The following is a 23,910-nucleotide window of genomic DNA, read 5'->3' as shown; positions in this document are numbered from 1 at the left end:
TACGTTTCATACGTTTCATACGTTCCATACGTTTCATACGTTTCATACGTTTCATACGTTTCATACGTTTCATACGTTTCATACGTTTCATACGTTTCATACGTTCCATACGTTCCATACGTTTCATACGTTCCATACGTTTCATACGTTTCATACGTTTCATACGTTTCATACGTTTCATACGTTCCATACGTTTCATACGTTTCATACGTTCCATACGTTTCATACGTTTCATACGTTTCATACGTTCCATACGTTTCATACGTTTCATACGTTCCATACGTTCCATACGTTTCATACGTTTCATACGTTTCATACGTTTCATACGTTTCATACGTTTCATACGTTCCATACGTTTCATACGTTCCATACGTTTCATACGTTTCATACGTTTCATACGTTCCATACGTTTCATACGTTTCATACGTTCCATACGTTCCATACGTTTCATACGTTTCATACGTTCCATACGTTCCATACGTTTCATACGTTTCATACGTTCCATACGTTTCATACGTTTCATACGTTTCATACGTTTCATACGTTTCATACGTTCCATACGTTCCATACGTTCCATACGTTTCATACGTTTCATACGTTTCATACGTTTCATACGTTTCATACGTTCCACCCCGAGGGCCAAACACAAAGCTGCCCCCTGCAGCGGCGACGCTCTGCTCGGCCTCCGTTCTTCACGCTCCAACATGGCCTCCCTGCACACCCGCGTGTTCACCTTTGACCCTCGGCGCTGTCTAAGCACTGCTAATGTCAATAGAAATCATCTTTTCAAACTGGGGCCATTATATTATTTATTACACTCATTTATTTAATACTCATCATATTAGAATATAGAATTAGATTTCATATGCGTATTATATATTACATATATAATATTACATATACAACCAAGTGGAATATGACATATGTAGAATATGTAGTTGACTTCATATATTCCTGTGGATGTATTTGACATGATTATGAAATATATATATTTACATAACTAGGAATCTATAAACCATCCAGTGATGAAATGAGTGTGTGTTTAAAAAAAACACTGCTAACTGCTAATGAGGATCAGCGGCATAGAAAATGGGCTTATGATTGACAGGCCACCCGTGCAGGCTGTGTCCCGCCCCCTTGCTGTCAGTCAGCTCACCTGTGATGCGGGGCGGGGCCACCGGATGACATCACATGGTGGAATTGTGTCCACTCTTGAGTAGCTTTCCTTCCTGGAAAACTGCAATTTCCCAGCTTCCTTGAATGCGGCACTGCTCCATGTTGACTGCAGGTGTCATAGTAGCGTGTCCACGGGACATAGGACGTGCTAATAGGCTAGCGTAGGTTGCTAACATTGTGTGTGTGTTGTGTAAACAGTGTGAGGCAGGTAGGACTGAGGTGTGATTGATGGCTCGGGTTCAGGTGGAGTTCAGTGCGGGTTCTGGTATCGGCAGCGCTGCTGAGTGAGTGACAGACAGAAAAGAGGCTGATGGAATATTATCAGGAAGACATTTGTAACGTGGACCCCCGCCTGTCTTGTGGGGGCGGGGGCGGGGGGGGCGGGGTGTCTCCTTGGAATCAAGTCATCCATCAGCGTGGATGAAGTCATGAGAGCCTTCCCCTTCCCCTTCCTGACGAGAGACACGCTTCCCACGCCTCAAAGTCTGTGAACACGCTGACGTACACAACACCGCGTGGTACACACACGGGACGTGGCAAATCACTTCTTTTTACACTTGGAAGGCAGATACGAGCACCAATTCATTAACATCATTGTATTGTTATTGACGGGGCTTGACTTCTTCTTACACTTGTGTGACACTTAAAAAGTGACTCAGAACCCTTAATAAAGCTCTTAGGGTGGCCACAGCTTGACCCTGGAACAGACCATTTCTCTTTACATTATTACTAACAGGGCTTGACTTCTTCTTACACTTGTATGACAGTGTAAAAGTGACTCAGAACCCTTAATAAAGCTCTTAGGGTGGCCACGGTTTGACCCTGGAACAGACCATTTCTATTTACATTATTATTATTATTATTAACAGGGCTTGACTTCTTTTTACACTTGTGTGACACTTAAAAAGTGACTCAGAACCCTTAATAAAGCTCTTAGGTTGGCCCCAGCTTGACCCTGGAACAGACCATTTCTCTTTACATTATTATTAACAGGGCTTGACTTCTTCTTACACTTGTGTGACACTTAAAAAGTGACTCGGAACCCTTAATAAAGCTCTTGGGGGGCCACAGCTTCACCCTGGAACAGACCATTTCTATTTACATTATTATTAACAGGGCTTGACTTCTTCTTACACTTGTATGACAGTGTAAAAGTGACTCGGAACCCTTAATAAAGCTCTTAGGGTGGCCACAGCTTGACCCTGGAACAGACCATTTCTCTTTACATTATTATTAACAGGGCTTGACTTCTTCTTACACTTGTATGACAGTGTAAAAGTGACTCGGAACCCTTAATAAAGCTCTTAGGGTGGCCACAGCTTGACCCTGGAACAGACCATTTCTCTTTACATTATTATTAACAGGGCTTGACTTCTTTTTACACTTGTATGACAGTTAAAAGTGACTCTGAACCCTTAGGGCTCTTAGGGTGGCCACAGTTTGACCCTGGAACAGACCATTTCTCTTTACATTATTATTATTATTATTAACAGGGCTTGACTTCTTCTTACACTTGTATGACAGTGTAAAAGTGACTCAGAACCCTTAATAAAGCTCTTAGGGTGGCCACAGCTTGACCCTGGAACAGACCATTTCTCTTTACATTATTATTATTATTACTAACAGGGCTTGACTTCTTCTTACACTTGTGTGACACTTAAAAAGTGACACAGAACCCTTAATAAAGCTCTTAGGGTGGCCACAGCTTGACCCTGGAACAGACCATTTTTCTTTACATTATTACTAACAGGGCTTGACCTCTTCTTACACTTGTATGACAGTGTAAAAGTGACTCAGAACCCTTAATAACGCTCTTAGGGTGGCCACAGCTTGACCCTGGAACAGACCATTTCTATTTACATTATTACTAACAGGGCTTGACTTCTTTTTACACTTGTATGACAGTGTAAAAGTGACTCAGAACCCTTAATAAAGCTCTTAGGGTGGCCACAGCTTGACCCTGGAACAGACCATTTCTCTTTACATTATTATTAACAGGGCTTGACTTCTTTTTACACTTGTATGACAGTTAAAAGTGACTCTGAACCCTTAAGGCTCTTAGGGTGGCCCCAGTTTGACCCTGGAACAGACCATTCCCAGCCACCCCATCCAAGCGGACATTGATGGCGGGGCTGAGAAGTTGTGATTTCCAGGGTGAAAAAAGTAGGAATTGTTTTTAGCAAAGAAGATAATCCAGAAGAAGAAAAGGAGGAAGGTTTGTGTTCCTTTAATAAACCGCCGCTCATCTTCTCTCCCTCGCACCATCATCATCCTCATCATCCTCATCATCGTCATCGTCAGGTCCGAGGAAGGAGGGAAAGACGCGGGAGGGAGGAGTTAGCAAGCTCCAGTTCCTTGTGGATCCCCGCCGCCCTGACATCGTCCCTCTGCTCGGCGGCGCCGGTCCTCGGTCCCGCTGCCGGTCCACGGTCCCGCTGCCGGTCTTCGGTCCCGCTGCCCCTTTTTGTCTGCTTTGTCTGCCTCGCGCGCTCACACGCACGCTCGTGCGGGCGCGGGAATCGGCGAGCTGATGGACACGGCGAGAAGGACGCTCCGTCCCACGTAGAAGAAGAAGGAGTAGAAGGGGAAGAAGAAGAAGAAGAAGGGGGAGAAGCAGAAGAAGAAGAAGAAGAAGAAGAAGAAGAAGAAGAAGAAGAAGAAGAATTTCCCTGGTCGGTGTTGGATTGGAGAGCGACGTCCTGACAAAAAGAAAGAAGAAAATCCCCCAAAGAGGAGGAAAGGATCGCGCACCTCTATGCGCGCGCACGAGCGTGGCCCCGCATCGTGGTTCCACCTGGGCACGCGCGTGAACGCCCCCCCACCCCCTCGGCAGCATGCCACGCAGGAAGCAGCAGGCGCCTCGACGGGCTGCAGGTAAGACGCGTCACCCCTTGGCTTCTTTTTTGGGGACACCCTGCTTGTTTGAGCTTGGTTGCCATGGTCACCGCCCCCCCTCCCAACCCCCTCCCTCGCCTGCCAACTTTTTGGGGCTTGTTTTCACGTGCTCCTTTAGTCAGGAAGTACTTTATCCGGTAAAAAAAAGTACCACGATGGGCTCACCTGTCTGCCGCCATTTGTTTGGGTCGGGGCTGGTCACGTGACTCCATCTTTTTTTTACTCTTCTGTTTTCATACGTCCATCAAATAATCCATAATCCTGCTCTAGTTCAACAATGCATTGGTATGCAACTGGAACAGAAATATTATAAATCATCAAGCAGCTTCCGTCAGCAGCGCCACTGCTGGTTAGAGCAGGTACTGCACTTGAATAGAATAATACTTTCATAAATCGAGTTATTATTCCACCAAGACGGATTTACTTTGCACTGCTGAGGCACATTTTGATCACGTGATTCTATTCAATTTGGTTCTTTTATTTCATTTGATGCTTCAGAATGTTTTTATATTACCATTCAATTCTTTTATATACTTTTTGCTCCTAATATTTGGATTTTATAGTTTATTCTTTTATTTTTCCAATTTTTCCCGTCATGTTATGACTTTATTGCCCTAATATTTTGACTTGGACTGATTTTCCTCGTTGGACTGCTTTTGTCTCTGAGTATGATTGTTTTTATTCTTTTCACGTTTTATCCTGACTTGGACTTTATTCTTCAGGTGTTTTGCATTTTGGTCTTTTATTGATATCTTTTATTTTGTTTCTTGTAATATGATGACTTTATTCTCATAATACCAGCATGATGTTTTTCCAACCTAATTTTCCTAATTCTTAGTTTTTTTTTCCTTTTTTATATTTCAACTTTAGAAGGCACCAAATAAAAAAAAATCATTTTTTTTCTAACAACATCATAACTTTTTTCTGGTAAAATGATGAAATATTTTGTGATCTTATGACTATATGTTTTATTGTATTTGTCCTCATAATATGATGATTTTATTCTGGTCAAATGATGACCCGTTTTGCCCGTTTTTGTCCATTTTTAGTAATTTAAATGGCCCAGCCCAAATCACGATGTGGCCTGTCCATCATCCGGAAAAAGTCGACAGAAGGAAACAATTCCGACTTTAGTGTTGTGATATTTGCATCTTCATACTCTGTGTCGGTTTTGTATCCCATAATAGTACGACTGTAGATCAAATGTGAAATGTGTGCTCCCAGAACTCATATGCTTTTTAAATAATATTATTATTTTACAAAAATCAAGTCATAATAATGAGACTTTCCCCATTCTTCATATTTGGCGAGGTTATGTCTTATGTCATCCATCCGTCCATTTTCTAGCGCTTATCCTCACGAGGGTGGCGGGGGTGCTGGAGCCTATCCCAGCTGTCTTGGGGAGAGGCGGGGTGGGTTCTGTCTTCGTTCTCATAATTCATTCCAATTTGAAATATTGAAAACTGATGCTTCTAAAAAGGACATGAGAATGAGGACTTTTGAAAAAAGACTTTTTCTTTGAAAAGTTATGACTTTATTCCCATAATATTTGGACTTGGTGCTCATAATATGTCAACATTTCCCCAAAATGTGCAACATAATAATATTACCTCATCATTTTTCCAAATAATATTAATCATCATTTTAGGAAATGTCAAATTCATGATCCAATTCAAATATTGAACTTTATTCTGGTAAAAATCTGACTTTTTCCTTTTAATATTTGGACTTTGTCCTTGCGTGTTCCTTGATTCTTGGATTTAGTCTTTCTATGCATATGAATCTGACTAATATGAATATGAATATGAATAAGAATACGAATGACTGCAGGTTTTTTCCCCAACCGAAATGTTCAAGTTGACTCTTTGTATTGTTTGGTATCCGTGATCCCGGGTGATCCCGAGTGATCCCGAGTGGTGCTCCGTAGGCTGCGGAGGTGAGCGCGTGTCGTCTGACGCCGCATTCATCAGCGGCTTAACGGCCAATCAGGAGTTGGCAGGCTGAGTGTTTTCCTTCTTGGCTCTCCACTACATTAGGAATACTTCATCAAAATGTCGGCGGCTAATGGCTGTGAAGAGTTCATGACTGACTGATCCCTTGTCTTCGCCCCCCCCCCCCCCCCCGCCCCCGCCCCCCCCATCCTGCCATCCTGCCTGAAAATGAACAGCTCCCCTCGTGCAGATAAACACATTGTGCATTCATATTTCATCTTCCAGACCCGCAAACACAATATTCCCAACCCTCCTTCCTTCCTTTCCTGGGCGGCTGTAACTCACACAACCCCCCCCCCCCATCTACCCCCCCACGCTTGATGACTCTAGCGAGGTTCCACAGAGTGACGACAAATTGATGACCTGGCAGAGCGACAAATGCTTTAATAAACGTACCATGCAAAGGAAAATGGGGGGCTGGGGGGGGGGGTCTTTGGATGCTTCTGTAGGTCCACCTCGTCCCTAACCCTAACACCCCCTAACCCCAACCCCCCCCAACCTAACCCAGCAAACTGAGAAATGAGAAAAGTCACAAGTAATTATTCATAAACAAGCACATAGTTAATATAGTTAATATAGTTAATATAGTTAATATAGTTAATATAGTTAATATAGTATGCTTTAATATACTGGATGGAAAAACATGTTTCATTATCATTATATTCAATAATATTTGGACTTGAAATATTGTAACATTGTAACACCCCCCAACCTAATTCTTGCAAAATGACCCTCATTTTTGCATTTTTTTCATGTGTTTATTGCTATCATATTTTGACTTTATTCACGTAATATTGACATAGGCTCCATAGCCCCCCCCCCCCCCCCCCATAAGCCTTAGAAAATGAGTGAATTAAAACAAATGCTGATGATTTAATTCCTGCTGTTTAGTTTATTTTGGGTTTTCTAGTGAAATTGTCTTTTTGGAATGTGCAGTTCATGGTCCCCAAATGGTGCCCGGGCCGCATGTTGGACACCATGTTGGTAGTTTGTGGCGGCCTTTTTGCTGCTAGACCCGACTAGGAAGAGAGCGGGTCCAGGACAGACCTCCACCTTGGCCGTTTCTAGTCTGGTCTGGTCAAGATGAATATTCATGCATGATTCCACCATAAGGTCGGGGAATGGGAACGGGAACGGGAATGGGAATGGGAACGGAATGTTATGAAATGTCTCCACAGCCTAATCATCAAGGTAGCCTTCTTTCCTTGTGGTGGCCCGCCACAAATACATTTGGGGCGTTGCCTTCCACCAGCTATGATGATACGCCGACGTACGCCAAGGACGTCCCAAGCGACGCCATCTTAGCTCCGGAAATCTCATTGGTCTTTCTCAACAAATGTTGGGATGCGGTGCAGCGATCCTCATCTCCCGGCCCTCTGAGTGTTCCGGGAGTAGCTTCCTCCTCATCGGTGACTTTCGCCAGCTAGCGTCGCCAGCTACTGCCACCAGCTAGCGCTACAAGCTAGCCTGCCGTTGTCACGCGGGCTAACGCGGGCTAACGCGGGCTAACGCGGGCTAACGCGGGCTAACGCGGGCTAACGCGGGCTAACGCGGGCTAACGCGGGCTAGCGCGGGCTAGCGCGGGCTAGCGCGGGCTAGCGCGGGCTAGCGCGGGCTAGCGCGGCGTTGTGTACGTACGCATATTTACATTCCATACGTAAGACATATTGCATATCAGCGTAATAGGAGCATGTTAGCGCCCATGCTAGTGCTAGCGCCAGATGAGAGGCGTCCCGGCCGGTCCAGCAGTATTGTACCGTGTGGAAGTAGCGACCGCAGTACTTTGTATTCCCAGGCGGCCCCAATAAAGTTGTTATCGGCGGCGCCAATGGTGACATATTGTTGCTGCAAGCTGGCGGAGCCTGAAGGTCTTTTAGCGTTTGGAGGTCGCCCGCCTGCTCGCGTCTTTGGCGAGTCGCTCCAAACGACTTAATTGATCCTCGTTAAACGGCGCTGACAGCTTCGGCGCCCGTGATGGATGCGGAATAATTGTGTTGCGCTCACATCTTGATTAAGAGGAACAACAACGGACGAGGGCGGCGCTCGCTGGGGCGTCGTACCCGTGCCGCGTCAGCCGCTGTAACTTTGGCTTCTTTCAACCAATCAAATTCATGGGAATGAAGTCCAAATATTGGAATAGAATATTCCAGTCCAACACAAAAATGAACAATAAAATTCCAAAAAAGATAACCACATTGCTGGCAAATAACGCTGTCGTTAAAAACTGCAGGCCGCCAGGCAGGAAGTGGTAATAGCGCTCAGTCATGACTCCGTGTTAGCCTGCGAGCTACGCTAGCGCAAGGCCTGCAGTCACACCGTCAGTACGCCGTGGAGTCCTCCAGCCGTCGCCGTGGCAACGCTGCTCACGAAGGGAGCAGCTCCTCCCCTGGGCTGCACCAGCCACTGGAATGCATTTGCTAGCTTAGCATCCGCTAGCTTAGCATCCGCTAGCTTAGCATCCGCTAGCTTAGCATGACTCTGGTAGCAGCGATTGGTCTTCATCACAGCAGCATTGTTGCTGTTTCATATTTGGAACGAGAAGGATGATGTTTAGATGATGTTTAGATGATACTTAGATGATATTTAGATGATGTTTAGATGATATTTAGATGATGTTTAGATGATATTTAGATGATATTTAGATGATATTTAGATGATGTTTAGATGATGTTTAGATGATGTTTAGATGATGTTTAGATGATGTTTAGATGATATTTAGATGATGTTTAGATGATGTTTAGATGATACTTAGATGATACTTAGATGATACTTAGATGATGTTTAGAAAGATGAGAATGTTCTTCATGATCATTTATTGTCATTTTAAAATGTTGCCATTCTTACCTTCTGTGTATTATTGTTTTCATAACTTCATAATAACAGGAAGTTGAAGGAAGTCCACTTCCATGATGAAAGTACCTGATGTGTACCCCGTACTTTGCCCCCCCCCCCCCCCCAGCAGTGCACTGATTGGTGGTGAGGGTGGTCCCTCCCATGGAACAGGAACAGGAATAGAAGGAAAACGAGCAGAAAAGGGGAAGAGGAGATGAGCGCAGGGAAGCGCAGGGAGCGGCGGGCGGCTTTGGCGTGGGATTTACGGCGTGGGGGTCTTTTGTTGCTGAGACAATCTGGCCCACGTGTGATAACAGAATTATGCTTTTGTGCTGGAAGCGCATGACGCGCATGACGCGCCACTGCGGACAGGAGGCATGGCCAGCCGCAAAATTCCTTTTTTTCCACTTCCACCGTGTCTGGTTATCATGATGTGGAGGAAACGTGATATCACCCCGATATCAGCCTTATATCGCCCTGATATCACCCAAATATCACCCCGATATCACCCTATCAGCCTTATATCAACCTGATATCACCCCGATATCACCCCGATATCAGCCTTACATCACCCTGATATCACCCCGATATCAGCCTTATACCACGCCCGATATCAGCCTTATATCACCCTGATATCACCCCGATATCAGCCTTATACCACGCCCGATATCACCCCGATATCAGCCTTACATCACCCTGATATCACCCCGATATCAGCCTTATAACACCCCCATATCACCCCGATATCAGCCTTATATCACCCCGATATCAGCCTTATAACACCCCCATATCACCCCGATATCAGCATTATATCACCCTGATATCACCCCGATATCAGCATTATACCATGCCCGATATCACCCCGATATCAGCCTTATACCACACCCGATATCACCCCGATATCAGCCTTATATCACCCTGATATCACCCCGATATCAGCCTTATACCACGCCCGATATCACCCCAATATCAGCCTTATAACACCCCCGATATCAGCCCTATATCAGCCTTATAACAGCCTTATAACACCCCCGATATCAGCCCTATATCAGCCCTATATCAGCCTTATACCACCCCGATATCACCCTTGTATCAGCCTCATATCACCCCGATATGGCCTGATATTCCTGTAGCTTGTACCAGTCCAGGGTACCAGTCCAGGGTACCAGTCCAGGGTTTACCTTACCTCTCGCCTCAAGACGAGTGCTGCCAGCACTGGGGGAGCTGCGGTTCATTGATGAGCGACATGAATGTCCTATATCAGCGCCATCGGCTGCACGAGTGCTGCCAGCACTGGGTTAGCATTGACAGCTGAGATCTGAGATCTTGTGAAATGGAGAGTCCCTAAACTAGGATGTGCTTGACTGCCAATGAAGCGTCCAGCTCAGCCACATTGTGAGTCAGAGTGAGAGAGCGCTCAATTCATAAATACCCCCCCCCCCAAAGATCTCTGATATCTCTGATAGCGATGTGGCGAGGATGTCGCTGTCTGAGTGATTGAGTGTTGGTCTCGGGCCTGGCGCATCCTGACGCTCTTAGCACGAGTGGGGGGCCCGCCGTTGATGGCTGAGTGCTGGCCCCAGGGTTGGGGGGGGGGGGGTGTCTAGCTCACTAGCGATGATCAGGGGCTAAGCTCCACTTAGCTTTTGTCTGGAAGTGTGTGTGGATGTAACATGCTATATGTTGGATAAACGTATCAACATGTAAACATATAAGCATATAAACGTATCAACATGTAAACATATAAACATATAAACGTATCAACATGTAAACATATAAGCATATAAACGTATCAACATGTAAACATGTAAACGTATAAACATATAAACGTATCAACATGTAAACATATAAACATATAAGCATATAAACGTATCAACATGTAAACATATAAACATATAAATGTATAAACGCTAGCTAACATAACGCTAGCTGTTGTTGTTTCAGGATGCTAAAGCTCACATCATTTGTGCTATTTTGTCCTTTTAGGCCAAAAAGGGCGGCCTGTTTGTCAGGCTAGCTCATGTTAGAGACGCACTAATTACCCCAACAAGTTTGGGGGTAATTGGGGGCGTGGGGAGGTTGGCCACTCCCCTGTGATGACGGACCAGTCTCCGTCCCGACTGGCTCTTCTTGTTTCATTGCCGCGTTACTTTACTTGCGTGGGCAAGATTTGCCTTTTTGGGCGGGGGCGGCACCCCCCCCCCCCCCCGTCCCCAGGAGCCCTCGACGCTGTCCGGGTCCGTCCTACTTGGCGAGCGTCAGAAAAGGCCGAGTGTATTTCCTGTTCTTGTGAATCATGCATCAGGACAATTCCCCGCCGTGCTCCGTGGCGGCGGCGGCGGCGGCGTGACGGCTGTCGTTTATCATGCCGACTGAAAGAGGCCGTGGGACTCGGGGGCTGGAGTCGCCGGGGCAGGATGCGGTGGCAAAGATGCGGTTTTCAGCTAAAACACGGAATTGCGGAATATCGTCTTGTCCTTGTCTGTCTTTGCCTCATCAGATTGTTCTTCATCAACATTTTGTCTACCTTTCGGGATCGTCTTTCGGCCTGTCAGGGATGCTTTTTGCCGCCGACTGATCAAAGAAGTCGACTCGTGACGGGCTGTCGCCGCCGCTGCCGCCGCTGCCATCGCCGCCGTCGCCGCCGCAGCGCAAAGATTTTGTTTTTTTCCCTTAAAACCCCCAGCAAGGAGCTTTAACGTGTCCCCTGAAAAGGCATCCTTCTCACCCCGCCTCTAATGGAGTCAAACCTCCGGAAACATCCGCGTATCTGGCACCTGGAAGCCGCCTAGATGGGCTGCGGTAGAAATGAGAAACACTTTTCAAACTAAAAGTTCTCTCTAAATAGTACAATAGTACAATAGTAAATAGTACATGTGCCTACAATGTCAGGCCCGACTCTTTTTCTACATAAACGGGTAGAAATAAAAGTGAGGTTTGGCACCCAACTTTTTCAATCAAATTTGTTTCAAATTTCTCTGACTGTAAACATTTCAATGCTAAGTGCTAGATATGCCTAAGATGACACGGTCACAAATCCAGGCCCAACTAGCTTTCTGCATCAATGGGCTGCGGTAGAAATGACAAAGACATTTGCTGTAGAACACTTTTGAAACTAAAAGTTCTTTCTAAATAGTACAATAGTAAATAGTAAATAGTACATGTGCCTACAATGACAAGGTTGAAGTCAGACCCGACTCTTTTCCTGCATAAATGGGTAGAAATAAAAGTGAGGTTTGGCACCCAACCTTTTCAATCTCTGACTGTAAACATTTCAATGCTAAGTGCTAGATATGCCTAAGATGACACGGTTACAAATCCAGGCCCAACTAGTTTTCTGCATCAATGGGCTGCGGTAGAAATGACAAAGACATTTGCTGTAGAACACTTTTGAAACTAAAAGTTCTTTCTAAATAGTACAATAGTAAATAGTAAATAGTACAAGTCAGACCCGACTCTTTTCCTGCATAAATGGGTAGAAATAAAAGTGAGGTTTGGCACCCAACCTTTTCAATCTCTGACTGTAAACATTTCAATGCTAAGTGCTAGCTATGCCTAAGATGACACGGTCACAAATCCAGGCCCAACTAGCTTTCTGCCTCAATGGGCTGCGGTGGAAAGAAAGACCTTTGTTCATTTTCATTCATTCATTTTCTAGTGTTTATCCTCACCAGGGTGGGGGAATGCTGGAGCCTATCCAAACACCCCCCCCATTCATACCTATGGACAATTTGGAGTTTGGCCGAGGGTGGAATCGAACGAGGGTTTCCTGCAGCCATTAAACGCAGCGTCAGCACGAGTGGCTTTGTGGGCTGTGGTTAACCAAAGCGTGTGGGCGTGACCCTTGCGAGCGGCGTCCGCCCCCGAGGTCCACGAGGACATTTGCAGGTTGCCAGAGGGGCTCACGTGCGGGTCAGCGGGGGCCGGGCGTGCTGGCAGGTGACGCGCGTAGCGAGCCAAGCCCGGCACGGAGGTGGCCTACTTCTCTTCTTGTAGCGCGGACCGCAACCCAGAAACACGCCTCACTTTGTTCCTGACAGGGACTAACCTCCTTTCGGGTCAAGCAGCCTCGTCCTCATTCTGCGCCGCTCGCGTTGACGCCGCGGTCCCCGAACAGCAGCTAGCATACAAGCTACATGGGGGTCGTTAGCATATTTCCCGCGACCCCTCCCAGCTCTGCCAGCTGCAGGCGTGGGAGCGCTACATCTGCTGGTGTTTTAGTAGCATCACCGAGCTATGCTAGCAGTCTGCTCCACATGGGATCATGTGGGATGCTTGTGGGATCATGTGGGATCATGTGGGATGCTTCCCAAGTACATCAACTGCCGAAGCCAGCGTTCCAGCTGCAGACACGGTCCGGCTCCGTGTGACGCGTCCACGATGCTGTCATGGTAGCTTTAACCACCGCCCTCACGCCCGCAGTGGACCAAGTTGTTAAATCAGGGGCGGGGCAAGGCGGGATGAGGCGGGGCGAGGCGGGGCGAGGCGGGACGAGGCGGGACGAGGCCGATGCGCGGCCATGGGCGTGATTGATGAGGCAGACTTTATTTGCTGAGGCGGTGTAATTGTGGAGCAGATGGCTAAGCTAACGGCTCTTGAATGACCAGCAGGCGGTCTGAACCCCCCCCCCCCCCATCCTCTAATGACCCCCCAACAACAACTCGCCTCGGGGATAAAAAAATGTGTGTTGTTGTTTGCAGCGTAAAAGTCAAAGTAGAAGGGAGGTTGGAGGATGGATGGGGGGGGCTGGGGGGGGGGGGTCATCCATCACTGCCCCTCAAGGGGAGGAGAAGCTAAAGCCGCTCTCAAGTGGGCTGTCAGCCGCTCCTGTGCCGGGTGGGGGCGTGGCTTTCAAGGTGATCCTGCTTTTATCAGAGGATGTTTTTGGGCTGACGTAGCCCCGCCCCCTCATGTTGCACGTGTGGGTGCGGGCCAAGATGGATGCTTGCGGTGCGTATGGATGACGTATGCCTTGTCATTGCTGGGGTTGTTTGGGGTCCCACTTAAAGATCAGCGTGGGGGGGGGCGGGTTCATGTGTGCGGTGCTGGTGGGGGGGGGTTGGACTTTGATGAATGACGCCGTTCACTTCTTCTTTTTTTCACTGCGAGCGCCGCCGCCGCCCGCCCCTTTAAGTGCGCTCCAAGAAAAACAAGGCGAGGATCCGAGCGCCGCCATCCTGTCAGGCACGGCCCGGTCCGCATCAGGGTGGTCCTGGCAGACATGACACGACATGACATGACACGACACGCTGTGTGGACAAATAGTCCGTTCCAGGGTCAAAGCGTGGGCGTCATCCAAGCTTCATGAAGCATCCAGGCCCATTCTAGCGTGGTTAAGTGTCATTAAGTGTAAAAAGAAGCTACGACGTGTCGTTAGCAAACAGTCCAAGGGAGGGATTGTCCTAATCCTACGTGGGGTCCGGCAGCAGGAAGTACGCGTCCTCCTTCACACGTTCAGGAGACGTCAAGGGACCACCTCGGCCGACCCTTTTTGATGGGTGGGACTTTTATTTTGGCGGGTGCGTGAAAAAAACACAAAGAAGAAAAAGAAAGAAGAAGAAGGCGAGGAGAAGGAAGTCAGACGTTTGAGTGACAGCTAATTATTTGCCTTGTCTATCAAATAGTGTTTTGATGCAGGGATGCGATCAAACATGATGGCAACAACTCCTAGCTGCCACGTGGAAAGGATTCTTCACACTCGCACACTCGCACACACACGCACACACACACACACACACACACACACAGAAACGCACACACACACGACTGATGGATCGCCACAGCTTCTCAACGCTGGATGGTCATTGTCTCATCTTTCATTGCAGTCTGACAACACTCCTGGTACACCATCATCACGTCTAATACACCATCATCACGTCTAATACACCATCATCACGTCTAATACACCATCATCACGTCTAATACACCATCATCTAATACACCGTCATCACGTCTAATACACCATCATCACGTCTAATACACCATCATCACGTCTAATACACCATCATCACGTCTAATACACCATCATCTAATACACCGTCATCACGTCTAATACACCATCATCACGTCTAATACACCATCATCACGTCTAATACACCATCATCACGTCTAATACACCATCATCACGTCTAATACACCATCATCACGTCTAATACACCGTCATCACGTCTAATACACCGTCATCACATCTAATACACCATCATCACGTCTAATACACCGTCATCACGTCTAATACACCGTCATCACGTCTAATACACCATCATCACGTCTAATACACCATCATCACGTCTAATACACCATCATCACGTCTAATACACCATCATCTAATACACCATCATCACGTCTAATACACCATCATCACGTCTAATACACCATCATCACGTCTAATACACCGTCATCACGTCTAATACACCGTCATCACGTCTAATACACCGTCATCACGTCTAATACACCGTCATCACGTCTAATACACCGTCATCACGTCTAATACACCGTCATCACATCTAATACACCATCATCACGTCTAATACACCGTCATCACGTCTAATACACCGTCATCACGTCTAATACACCATCATCACGTCTAATACACCATCATCACGTCTAATACACCATCATCACGTCTAATACACCATCATCTAATACACCATCATCACGTCTAATACACCATCATCACGTCTAATACACCATCATCACGTCTAATACACCATCATCACGTCTAATACACCGTCATCACGTCTAATACACCGTCATCACGTCTAATACACCGTCATCACGTCTAATACACCGTCATCACGTCTAATACACCGTCATCACGTCTAATACACCGTCATCACGTCTAATACACCATCATCACGTCTAATACACCATCATCACGTCTAATACACCAACAACACGTCTAATACACCGTCATCACGTCTAATACACCATCATCACGTCTAATACACCATCATCACGTCTAATACACCATCATCACGTCTAATACACCATCATCATCTAATACACCAACAACACGTCTAATACACCGTCATCACGTCTAATACACCATCATCACGTCTAATACACCATCATCACGTCTAATACACCATCTTTGGCTGCTGCTCTCACCTGTTCTAGTGTATTATCCAAAACCATAGTCCATTGTACATAGTACATAGTCCACAGTACGTAGTCCATAGTACGTAGTCTGTAGTCCATAGCCCATAACGTAGTCCGTAGTACTTGGTCCATAGTACATAGTACGTAGTCTGTAGTCCATAGCCCATAACGTAGTCCATAGTCCATAGTGCATAGTCCATGGTCCATAGTCCATGGTCCATAGTCCATGGTCCTTAGTATGTAGTCTGTAGTACGTAGTCCATAGTACGTAGTCCGTAGTACGTAGTCCATAGTACATAGTACGTAGTCCATAGTACGTAGTCCATAGTACGTAGTCCGTAGTCCATAGTACGTAGTACATAGTCCATAGTACGTAGTCCATAGTACATAGTCCATAGTACGTAGTCCATAGTACGTAGTCCGTAGTATGTGGTCCATAGTACGTAGTCCATAGTACGTTGTCCATAGTACATAGTCCATAGTACGTAGTCCGTAGTCCATAGTACGTTGTCCATAGTACATAGTCCATAGTACGTAGTCCGTAGTCCATAGTACGTAGTCCATAGTACGTAGTACGTAGTCCATAGTACGTAGTCCATAGTACGTAGTCCATAGTACGTAGTCCATAGTACGTAGTCCGTAGTCCATAGTACGTAGTACATAGTCCATAGTACGTAGTCCATAGTACATAGTCCATAGTACGTAGTCCGTAGTACGTAGTACGTAGTCCATAGTACATAGTCCATAGTACGTAGTACGTAGTCCATAGTCCATAGTACGTAGTCCATAGTACATAGTCCATAGTACGTAGTACGTAGTCCATAGTACGTAGTCCATAGTACGTAGTACGTAGTCCATAGTACATAGTCCATAGTCCGTAGTCCATAGTCCATAGTCCATAGTCCATAGTACATAGTCCATAGTCCGTAGTCCATAGTCCATAGTACATAGTCCATAGTACATAGTCCATAGTACAAAAATAGGAGTGAGCTCGAGCTGTCCATCATAGATGAAGGTAAGGCTAGATGCTAACATGCTAGCGTGTTGATGATGGTTGCGTGGATACAAAGGTGTCAGGTGCTGTTGGACTGAGGCGGCCATCTTTAATTAGCATGACTGGGGGGGGGGCTGTGTAAGGAAGGCGGCGTATGTAAGTGTTGAAGGTGGATGATGGGAAGAAGGAGCGTATCCCAGACCTCCTTCATCTCTGTCAATGATCCTCAGACATGATTTATGGCCGCTCTCCGTCTCTCGCCGTCATCCATCAAGCGCCGCCTCTGCCGCAGCGCCACCCGTTGTAAATCATTCCCAAAGCCTGTCACTCATTTCCATTAAGCGTTCCTCTGTCGTTACCGGCGAAGCCCCCCCCCACCCCCCACCCCGTGCAGGGATCAGTTCCGTGCCACTGCTTCGTCCGCCTACCCCCCTTTTCGATAAATGAACCGCTCCTCTTGTCACCGAGAAAAGGAAAAGTCGGAAAAGACCTCCTTCCTCCTCCTCCTCCTCCTCCTCCTCCTCCTCCTAAATGTCACGCAGGGAAAATGTTTTTATTCTACTTGAATCTAATCTAGTCTGTTCCAGGGTCAAACTGTGGCCGTCCTAAATGTAGTTTTTTAGTCTTCATGTTGGAAGTCACTTTTTAGCATTCACAACTGTCATGCAAGTGTAAAAAGAAGTTAAACACTGCTAATAATAGTGTCAGTATGTCATGTTTTTATTCTACTGGAATCAATCGTCTGTTCCAGGGTCAAACTGTGGCCGTCCTTAATGTAGTTATTTAGTCTTCATGTTGGAAGTCACTTTTTAGCATTCACAACTGTCATGCAAGTGTAAAAAGAAGTTAAATACTGCTAATAATACTGTCAATATGTCATGTTTTTATTCTACTGGAATCAATCGTCTGTTCCAGGGTCAAACTGTGGCCGTCCTAAATGTAGTTTTTTAGTCTTCATGTTGGAAGTCACTTTTTAGCATTCACAACTGTCATGCAAGTGTAAAAAGAAGTTAAACACTGCTAATAATAGTGTCAATATGTCATGTTTTTATTCTACTGGAATCAATCGTCTGTTCCAGGGTCAAACTGTGGCCGTCCTAAATGTAGTTATTTAGTCTTCATGTTGGAAGTCACTTTTTAGCATTCACAACAAGTGTAAAAAGAAGTTAAACACTGCTAATAATACTGTCAATATGTCATGTTTTTATTCTGCTGGAATCAATTGTCTGTTCCAGGGTCAAACTGTGGCCGTAATAAACGCTTTAAGTCCTCAGGAGACGTTAGCAAGTGTGCTAATTGCGTTGTTTGGGCTGTCAGCTTGTTTTCATGATCTCCTTGTCTTCTGTACCTTGAAGCCCACCTGAGAGGAGGAGCTGCCCCCCCCCCCCCCAAAGTGGCAGGGGATTATTAATGAAGTAAAATGTTGAGAAAGTGCCTTGCTCTGCTGAAAAGGTAAAAGTGCTGGCGCTCGTCCAGCAGCCTCGTAAACACGCAAGAAAAAGGCCAAAACGTTTAGTGACGTGCAGATCCTTGCCAACAGGAAACGCAGCTGCACCGTCGTCACGGTCGTCACGGTCGTCACGGTCGTCACGGTCACCACACACGACCTTGACGAGGGGCCGTGCTTGGTTTGGGTTCACGCGGAGGTGACGCTGCACACGTGCACGCGTGGGAACCGCTACGTCTCCCCAAAGGACGAGGGCCTCCCTACAGCCACTCCTTATTAGCATTGCTATTAGCATGGTTATTAGCATGGTTATTAGCATGGCTATTAGCATGGCTATTAGCATTGCTATTAGCATGGCTATTAGCATGGCTATTAGCATTGCTATTAGCATTGCTATTAGCATGGCTATTAGCATTGCTATTAGCATTGCTATTCGCATGGTTATTAGCATGGCTATTAGCATGGCTATTAGCATTGCTATTAGCATGGCTATTAGCATTGCTATTAGCATGGCTATTAGCATGGCTATTAGCCCGTCTTAGGCCATCCCAATGAGTTCTACTTTTGTCTTGGACTCGTGCTTATGACCTTTACACCGAGACCTTCTACAGACATGCCTGGCATGCTAGCACGCTGTCTTTACATCAGGCTACAATTCTAGGATGCCAATATCACCATGCTAACAATGCTAACATGCAGCACCAACATGGTAGCGCACACATAAGTGTGTTAATGCTTGGGAATATTAGCATGCTAGTTCTCACATGCTAATAAACCCTCGCCAGCGTGGAACAGATGCAGCAGTAGTAGTACTTTAGTACTCGTATCGGTGGTATCGCACATGACTAGCGCTCCCACTGCAGCCTTGGGAAGCCACGGGAATTCCACTTTTCCAGACGCGTTGCGTTCATGTTCATATTCATATTCATTCTTTTCAGGTGTCAACCGCCATGTTATGTTAGGGCACTTGTTGCGCGTGAACAGTGTGTGCGGGTGCCGCGAGGCGTTCAGGGACTCATAAAGGCCCGGTGGTGTGTTGAGGCTCCTTTTGGTTTTTCCTGACGGACACTCCATGAGCGGCACGTGAAGCCGAGCAGGATGCTCTTTTTCCCGTCACGCCGCCCTGTTTGCCGGAGCGGTCAGCTCCAATATGCGCCGCGCTCCCTGAGTGGCGTACGGCGAGATGATGCCCCCCTCCCCCGCGCTGTGATGAGGGTGAACGAGGGGTAAACTGCCGTTCTGCAGAAAGGAAGCATCAGACCTCGTCACGCCGTGGCAGACAGGAAGTGTGTCTCTACAGGAGAGGAAGGATCATCTGTCATGTGACAAACACGCGGGCTTCTCCTCCCCGCTTGTCCGGACAAGATGGCTGCCGCTGTTTACCTTTGGCCTGTTAGCAACCCCCCCCCCCCCCCCAGCACCATTTCACAAGCACAACGAACCTCCGCCAAGGCCTGACAATACACAAAGATCCTCTATTCGACAGGAGCGCCTTTTGCTTTTTAAAAAGCTCAGACAGAAGATCTTCCATCCTCTGCTGTTTTTAGGAATCTACGGCAAAAACCACACCACTCAACTTTATGGAAGCGACTTCAAAGATCCTCCATATGACAGATGTACTCTGCTGCTTTATAAATCGCTCGTCAAAGATCCTCTATTCGACAGGACCACTTTTTAGTTTAGTGACGGTACATGTGCCTGCCAAAGATTGTCTATATAACAGGAGCGTTCTGCTGTTTTCAGGGATCTACTGCAAAAATGCTAATCAAAGATCCTCTATTTGGCTTTTGTTTTTAGGAATCTGCTGCAGACATGCTAGTCAAAGATTGTGTATGTGACAAGATTGCTTTGCTGTTTTTCGGAAGCCATTTCAAAGATCCTCTAAATGACAGGAGTGCCTGCTGCTTTTAATGACTTACTTCAAAAATGTTAGGCAAAGATTCTGCTCTGCTGTTTTTGGGGAGCTATTGCTAAAATGCTAGCCAAAGATTGTCAACAAGACAGTAGCGCTCTGCTCTTTTGTAAAGATCTACGGCAAAAACCCGAGTTAAAGAACCTCTCTATTGCAGGAGTGTTCTGATATTTTTTAAGAGCACTTTGCTCTTTTTGTGGATCTACAACAACAACACTCATCAAAGATCCTCTATGTCGCCCCACTGCTTAAAGGTCCGTGTATAACAAGAGTGCTCTGCTGTTTTTCAGAATCTATTTCAAAAATGCCAGTCAAAGATCCTTTATATGGCAGGAGTGATCTGTTGTTTTTGGGAATCTCCTGCGAAACAGGAACACTGCTGTTTTTAGGAATATGTTTTAAGAAGCTCGTCAGAGATCTTCTATATAACAGGGATGTTCTGCTGTTTATAGGAAGTAACACTAATCAAAGATTTTGTATATAACAGGAGTGTTTGGGTGTTTTTGGGAATCTCCTGCAAAACAGGAACACTGCTGTTTTTAGGAATATGTTTTAAAAAGCTAGTCAAAGATCTTTTGCCAAACAGGAACACTCTGCTGTTTTTAGGAATGTGTTTTCAAAAGCTAGTCAGAGATTTTTTATATAACAGGAATGTTGGGCTGTTTTTGGGAAAGCCCAAGTCAAAGATCCTTTATACAACAGGAGCGCTCTACTGCTCTGCTGTTCATGGCAAGGCAAATAGCGCTCCACGTGTGAAAAGGGTGGCCGTGGCGTCCCGGCGCCGCCAGATGGCTGCGGGGCTCGGAATGAAGGCCTGTGATATTTGGGAGATTGAATGAACTCGGAGACGTGAAGCGGGCGGCGGCGGCGGCGGCAGATGCGGAGATGTCAGCCATCGCACCTCGTGGCGCCGCCTTCTAATCACAGCTCAGCGAGGGCGACGCGCTTTTATTCCTGCTTGTTGGCGCCGTGGCAGGAACAAAACTTTGTTGGGAACGCCAACTTTCCTGGTTTGACTGACACCTCAGCGCTGATGCTTTGATTGGCGCTTGCAGCTGAGGGTGACGTTACCGCGGTAACAGGCGAAACGTCACGGGGCAGCTCGGACGGACACACGCCCCCCCCCTCCAAAGTTAGCAGGTGCTGCTAGCATGTGGGAGTTTTAAGCTAGTCAGCACTTTAGCATTTGATTTATTAGCTAAGACTGCGATCCACATCACATGACGCCGTGGGACAGGAAACAGCAAACATTAGCAAGACTAGCGTAGCCACGTGACGCTAAAGTGCTAGCATTCCATTGAACATCATGCTAGGCTAGCATGCTAATATGCTATTCCCTTTTCTAAACATCTCGCTGCTCCGACTCCAGTCCTGCGGGCGGCGGTGGCGGAGCTAGCGAGCGGATTTATTGAAGGAAGTGAAGGGTGCTGAAACAGGAAGTGAAGTGAGCGGACGCGGGGGGACGGCGGCGCGTGGGCTGACAAACAGACGGCAGCCGCCCTCGTAAATCCCGAGCCCGGCGATGCCAAGACTCGGCTTTCTCGGATAGAGCCCCTTTCCCGTTGCGCTTCGGCCGGCTGATTTACGGCCAACGCCCGGCCTTTCCGACCTTCGTGTGTTTCCCGCCAAAGTGTCAATTAGCACCGACGCTAATGGAGGCTTTAAGAGTGCTTTAGGATGCGCTAAATCTACGCTTGTTTTGCTAGCTGGGAACATTTTGGACAGGAAACGTTGAGCTTTGCTGGTTTGCTCACATTTCAATATGGACGACCAATAAATACGTTTATGTTTGCATCCTTTGGAAGACGTGGTTGCTAATGTAAGCTAAGCTAAGCTAACAGTTGCTGTCTTCCCCCCTGTGGGATCTGCCGGGGAGGAAGTGGAGTGTGGGAGGGCGGAGGCAGCAGGAAGGTTAGTTGGTGCCGCCGGAACTTTGCTGGCGAGGCCCTCAGATGATGGACCGAGACGCTAATCTCCTCCCGGCGCCGTAACGTAACATAACGCCTGCAAATTCATACCAGGTGGAGGCTGTTATTATTATTATTATTACTATTATTGTTGTTATTATTATTATTATTATTTTCCCCAAGGCAGCTAAGATGTGCATTTTAAACAAGCACGGTGCGTTCAGGTTCCCTCCGGGCTAGAGGGGCGGCCTTTTTGCTAGGAAGTTTTTCAACATTTTTAACTGCCATACAAGCCTAAAAAGACCCGAATCAAAAGTTAATAATCAATAATCCACATGGAAATAGTCTGTTCCAGGGTCAAACTGCGGCCATTCTTTGAAGTCACTTTTTGACGTTGTCAAGCACTGTAATAGGGTACAATGTCATTTATCCTACCCTGACTGCTGTTGCAATTATCTATGGTTATCTATGGTTATCTATGGTTCTATGGTTATCGTCACACTTTTCCTCACTGCTAACCCAGCCGTGGCGGATTGAAAATGGCGGCACTTTTGAAGGCACCGCTGTACGTCTTCAGGTCTTCCTTGGAACTCTAACCCCCAGGGGTGGTGCCACAGGTTTCCACCCCCCCCCCCCCATTTGCTTCCGGAGCCGCCGGTATTCTCCATCTTTCCGTAGAAATCCAAGCGTCTTAAATAAAACATTCCTCCCTCAGCATCTCGCCTGTTTTAGAGGCCATCACCGTCCTGGCTCGGCCAATCGGGAAGCGGCTCCGACGTGGGGTGGTGGGGGGGGGGTTCCTGGTCGGGATGTTTGTTCTCCAAACCTCCATCTTCACGCGTCCATTAGCGGGGCGAGCACCTCCAGGCTTTCTCTGGAGGCGCTTGTGAAATATTGACGAAAAAAAAAAAAGCACAAGGACGCCTGGAAGTGCACCCGCACCCCCTCGGTTATGTCCCATTCATTTTTTAAAGGGCCGGCGCCTCTCCCCAAATGCACCTTTCTCCTGGTGGCGGCGTCTTGTTGGATCACCGCTAATGAAAGCCATCATGCTAGCATCTGGGACAAGGACCATGAATAATCTACCGTGGCGGGGGGGGGCAGGCACGCTTTCTTTACAGGCATCACACTGGGGGGGTCCAAACGCTAAAATATCATTTCATTTAAGGAAAGCAAACGTTTCAACATCTTCATGATGATGAAGAATCACGTCATCCTCGTAGCATTTCCTACTGCTTATCCTACGGGGGGGGGGGGGGGGGGGGGGGTGCTGGAGCCTATCCCAGCCGGACTGGTGTCCAGCCAATCCCAGGGCACATATAGACAACACCCACATTTGGAGTGGCCAATCAAGCTAACATGCTAACATGTTTTTGGATTGGGGGGGGAGCCATGTCCACGTGTGAAAAACATGTCCGCCCATGGGGGGCAACAGTAGAGTATGTACACCTGTCATCATCATCATCATCGCCCCCCCCTCCGCTGGCGTGCAAACAACATGGCGAGACGTCCTAGAAGTTTGCGGCGAGCCAATGGTGTCGTGGCGGCGTGCAGGCGCGGCCTTTAATCACCGTGGAATGGCTCGTTTGCGGCGGCGTTCCCGAGCCTGCAGAACAATCAATTTGCGTTTGTCACTCTGCGGCCGCTGATGGCAGTAA

General features: G+C 47.0%; 1 protein-coding gene across 2 annotated transcripts in view; it reads left to right on the top strand.

Moving 5' to 3' along the window:
• LOC131104602 (teashirt homolog 2) overlaps nt 1-23,910 on the top strand; it is a 57,523-nt gene that overhangs the window by 29,291 nt on the left and 4,322 nt on the right. Inside the window, exon 2 of one of the 2 annotated variants that reach the window (XM_058051951.1) lies at nt 3,478-4,050. The exons of the other annotated variant lie outside the window; for it this stretch is intronic. Coding sequence (XP_057907934.1) covers nt 4,011-4,050 — 40 coding nt within the window. The 5' untranslated portion in view covers nt 3,478-4,010. The remainder of the gene's footprint in view (nt 1-3,477; nt 4,051-23,910) is intronic. 2 annotated transcript variants of the gene reach the window in all.

Source organism: Doryrhamphus excisus, chromosome 16 (genome assembly GCF_030265055.1).
Source record: "Doryrhamphus excisus isolate RoL2022-K1 chromosome 16, RoL_Dexc_1.0, whole genome shotgun sequence".
NCBI classification, from domain to species: domain Eukaryota; kingdom Metazoa; phylum Chordata; class Actinopteri; order Syngnathiformes; family Syngnathidae; genus Doryrhamphus; species Doryrhamphus excisus.
The sequence above is the reverse complement of the archived record's forward strand: the minus strand, read 5'-3'. Positions and strand labels throughout refer to the sequence as shown.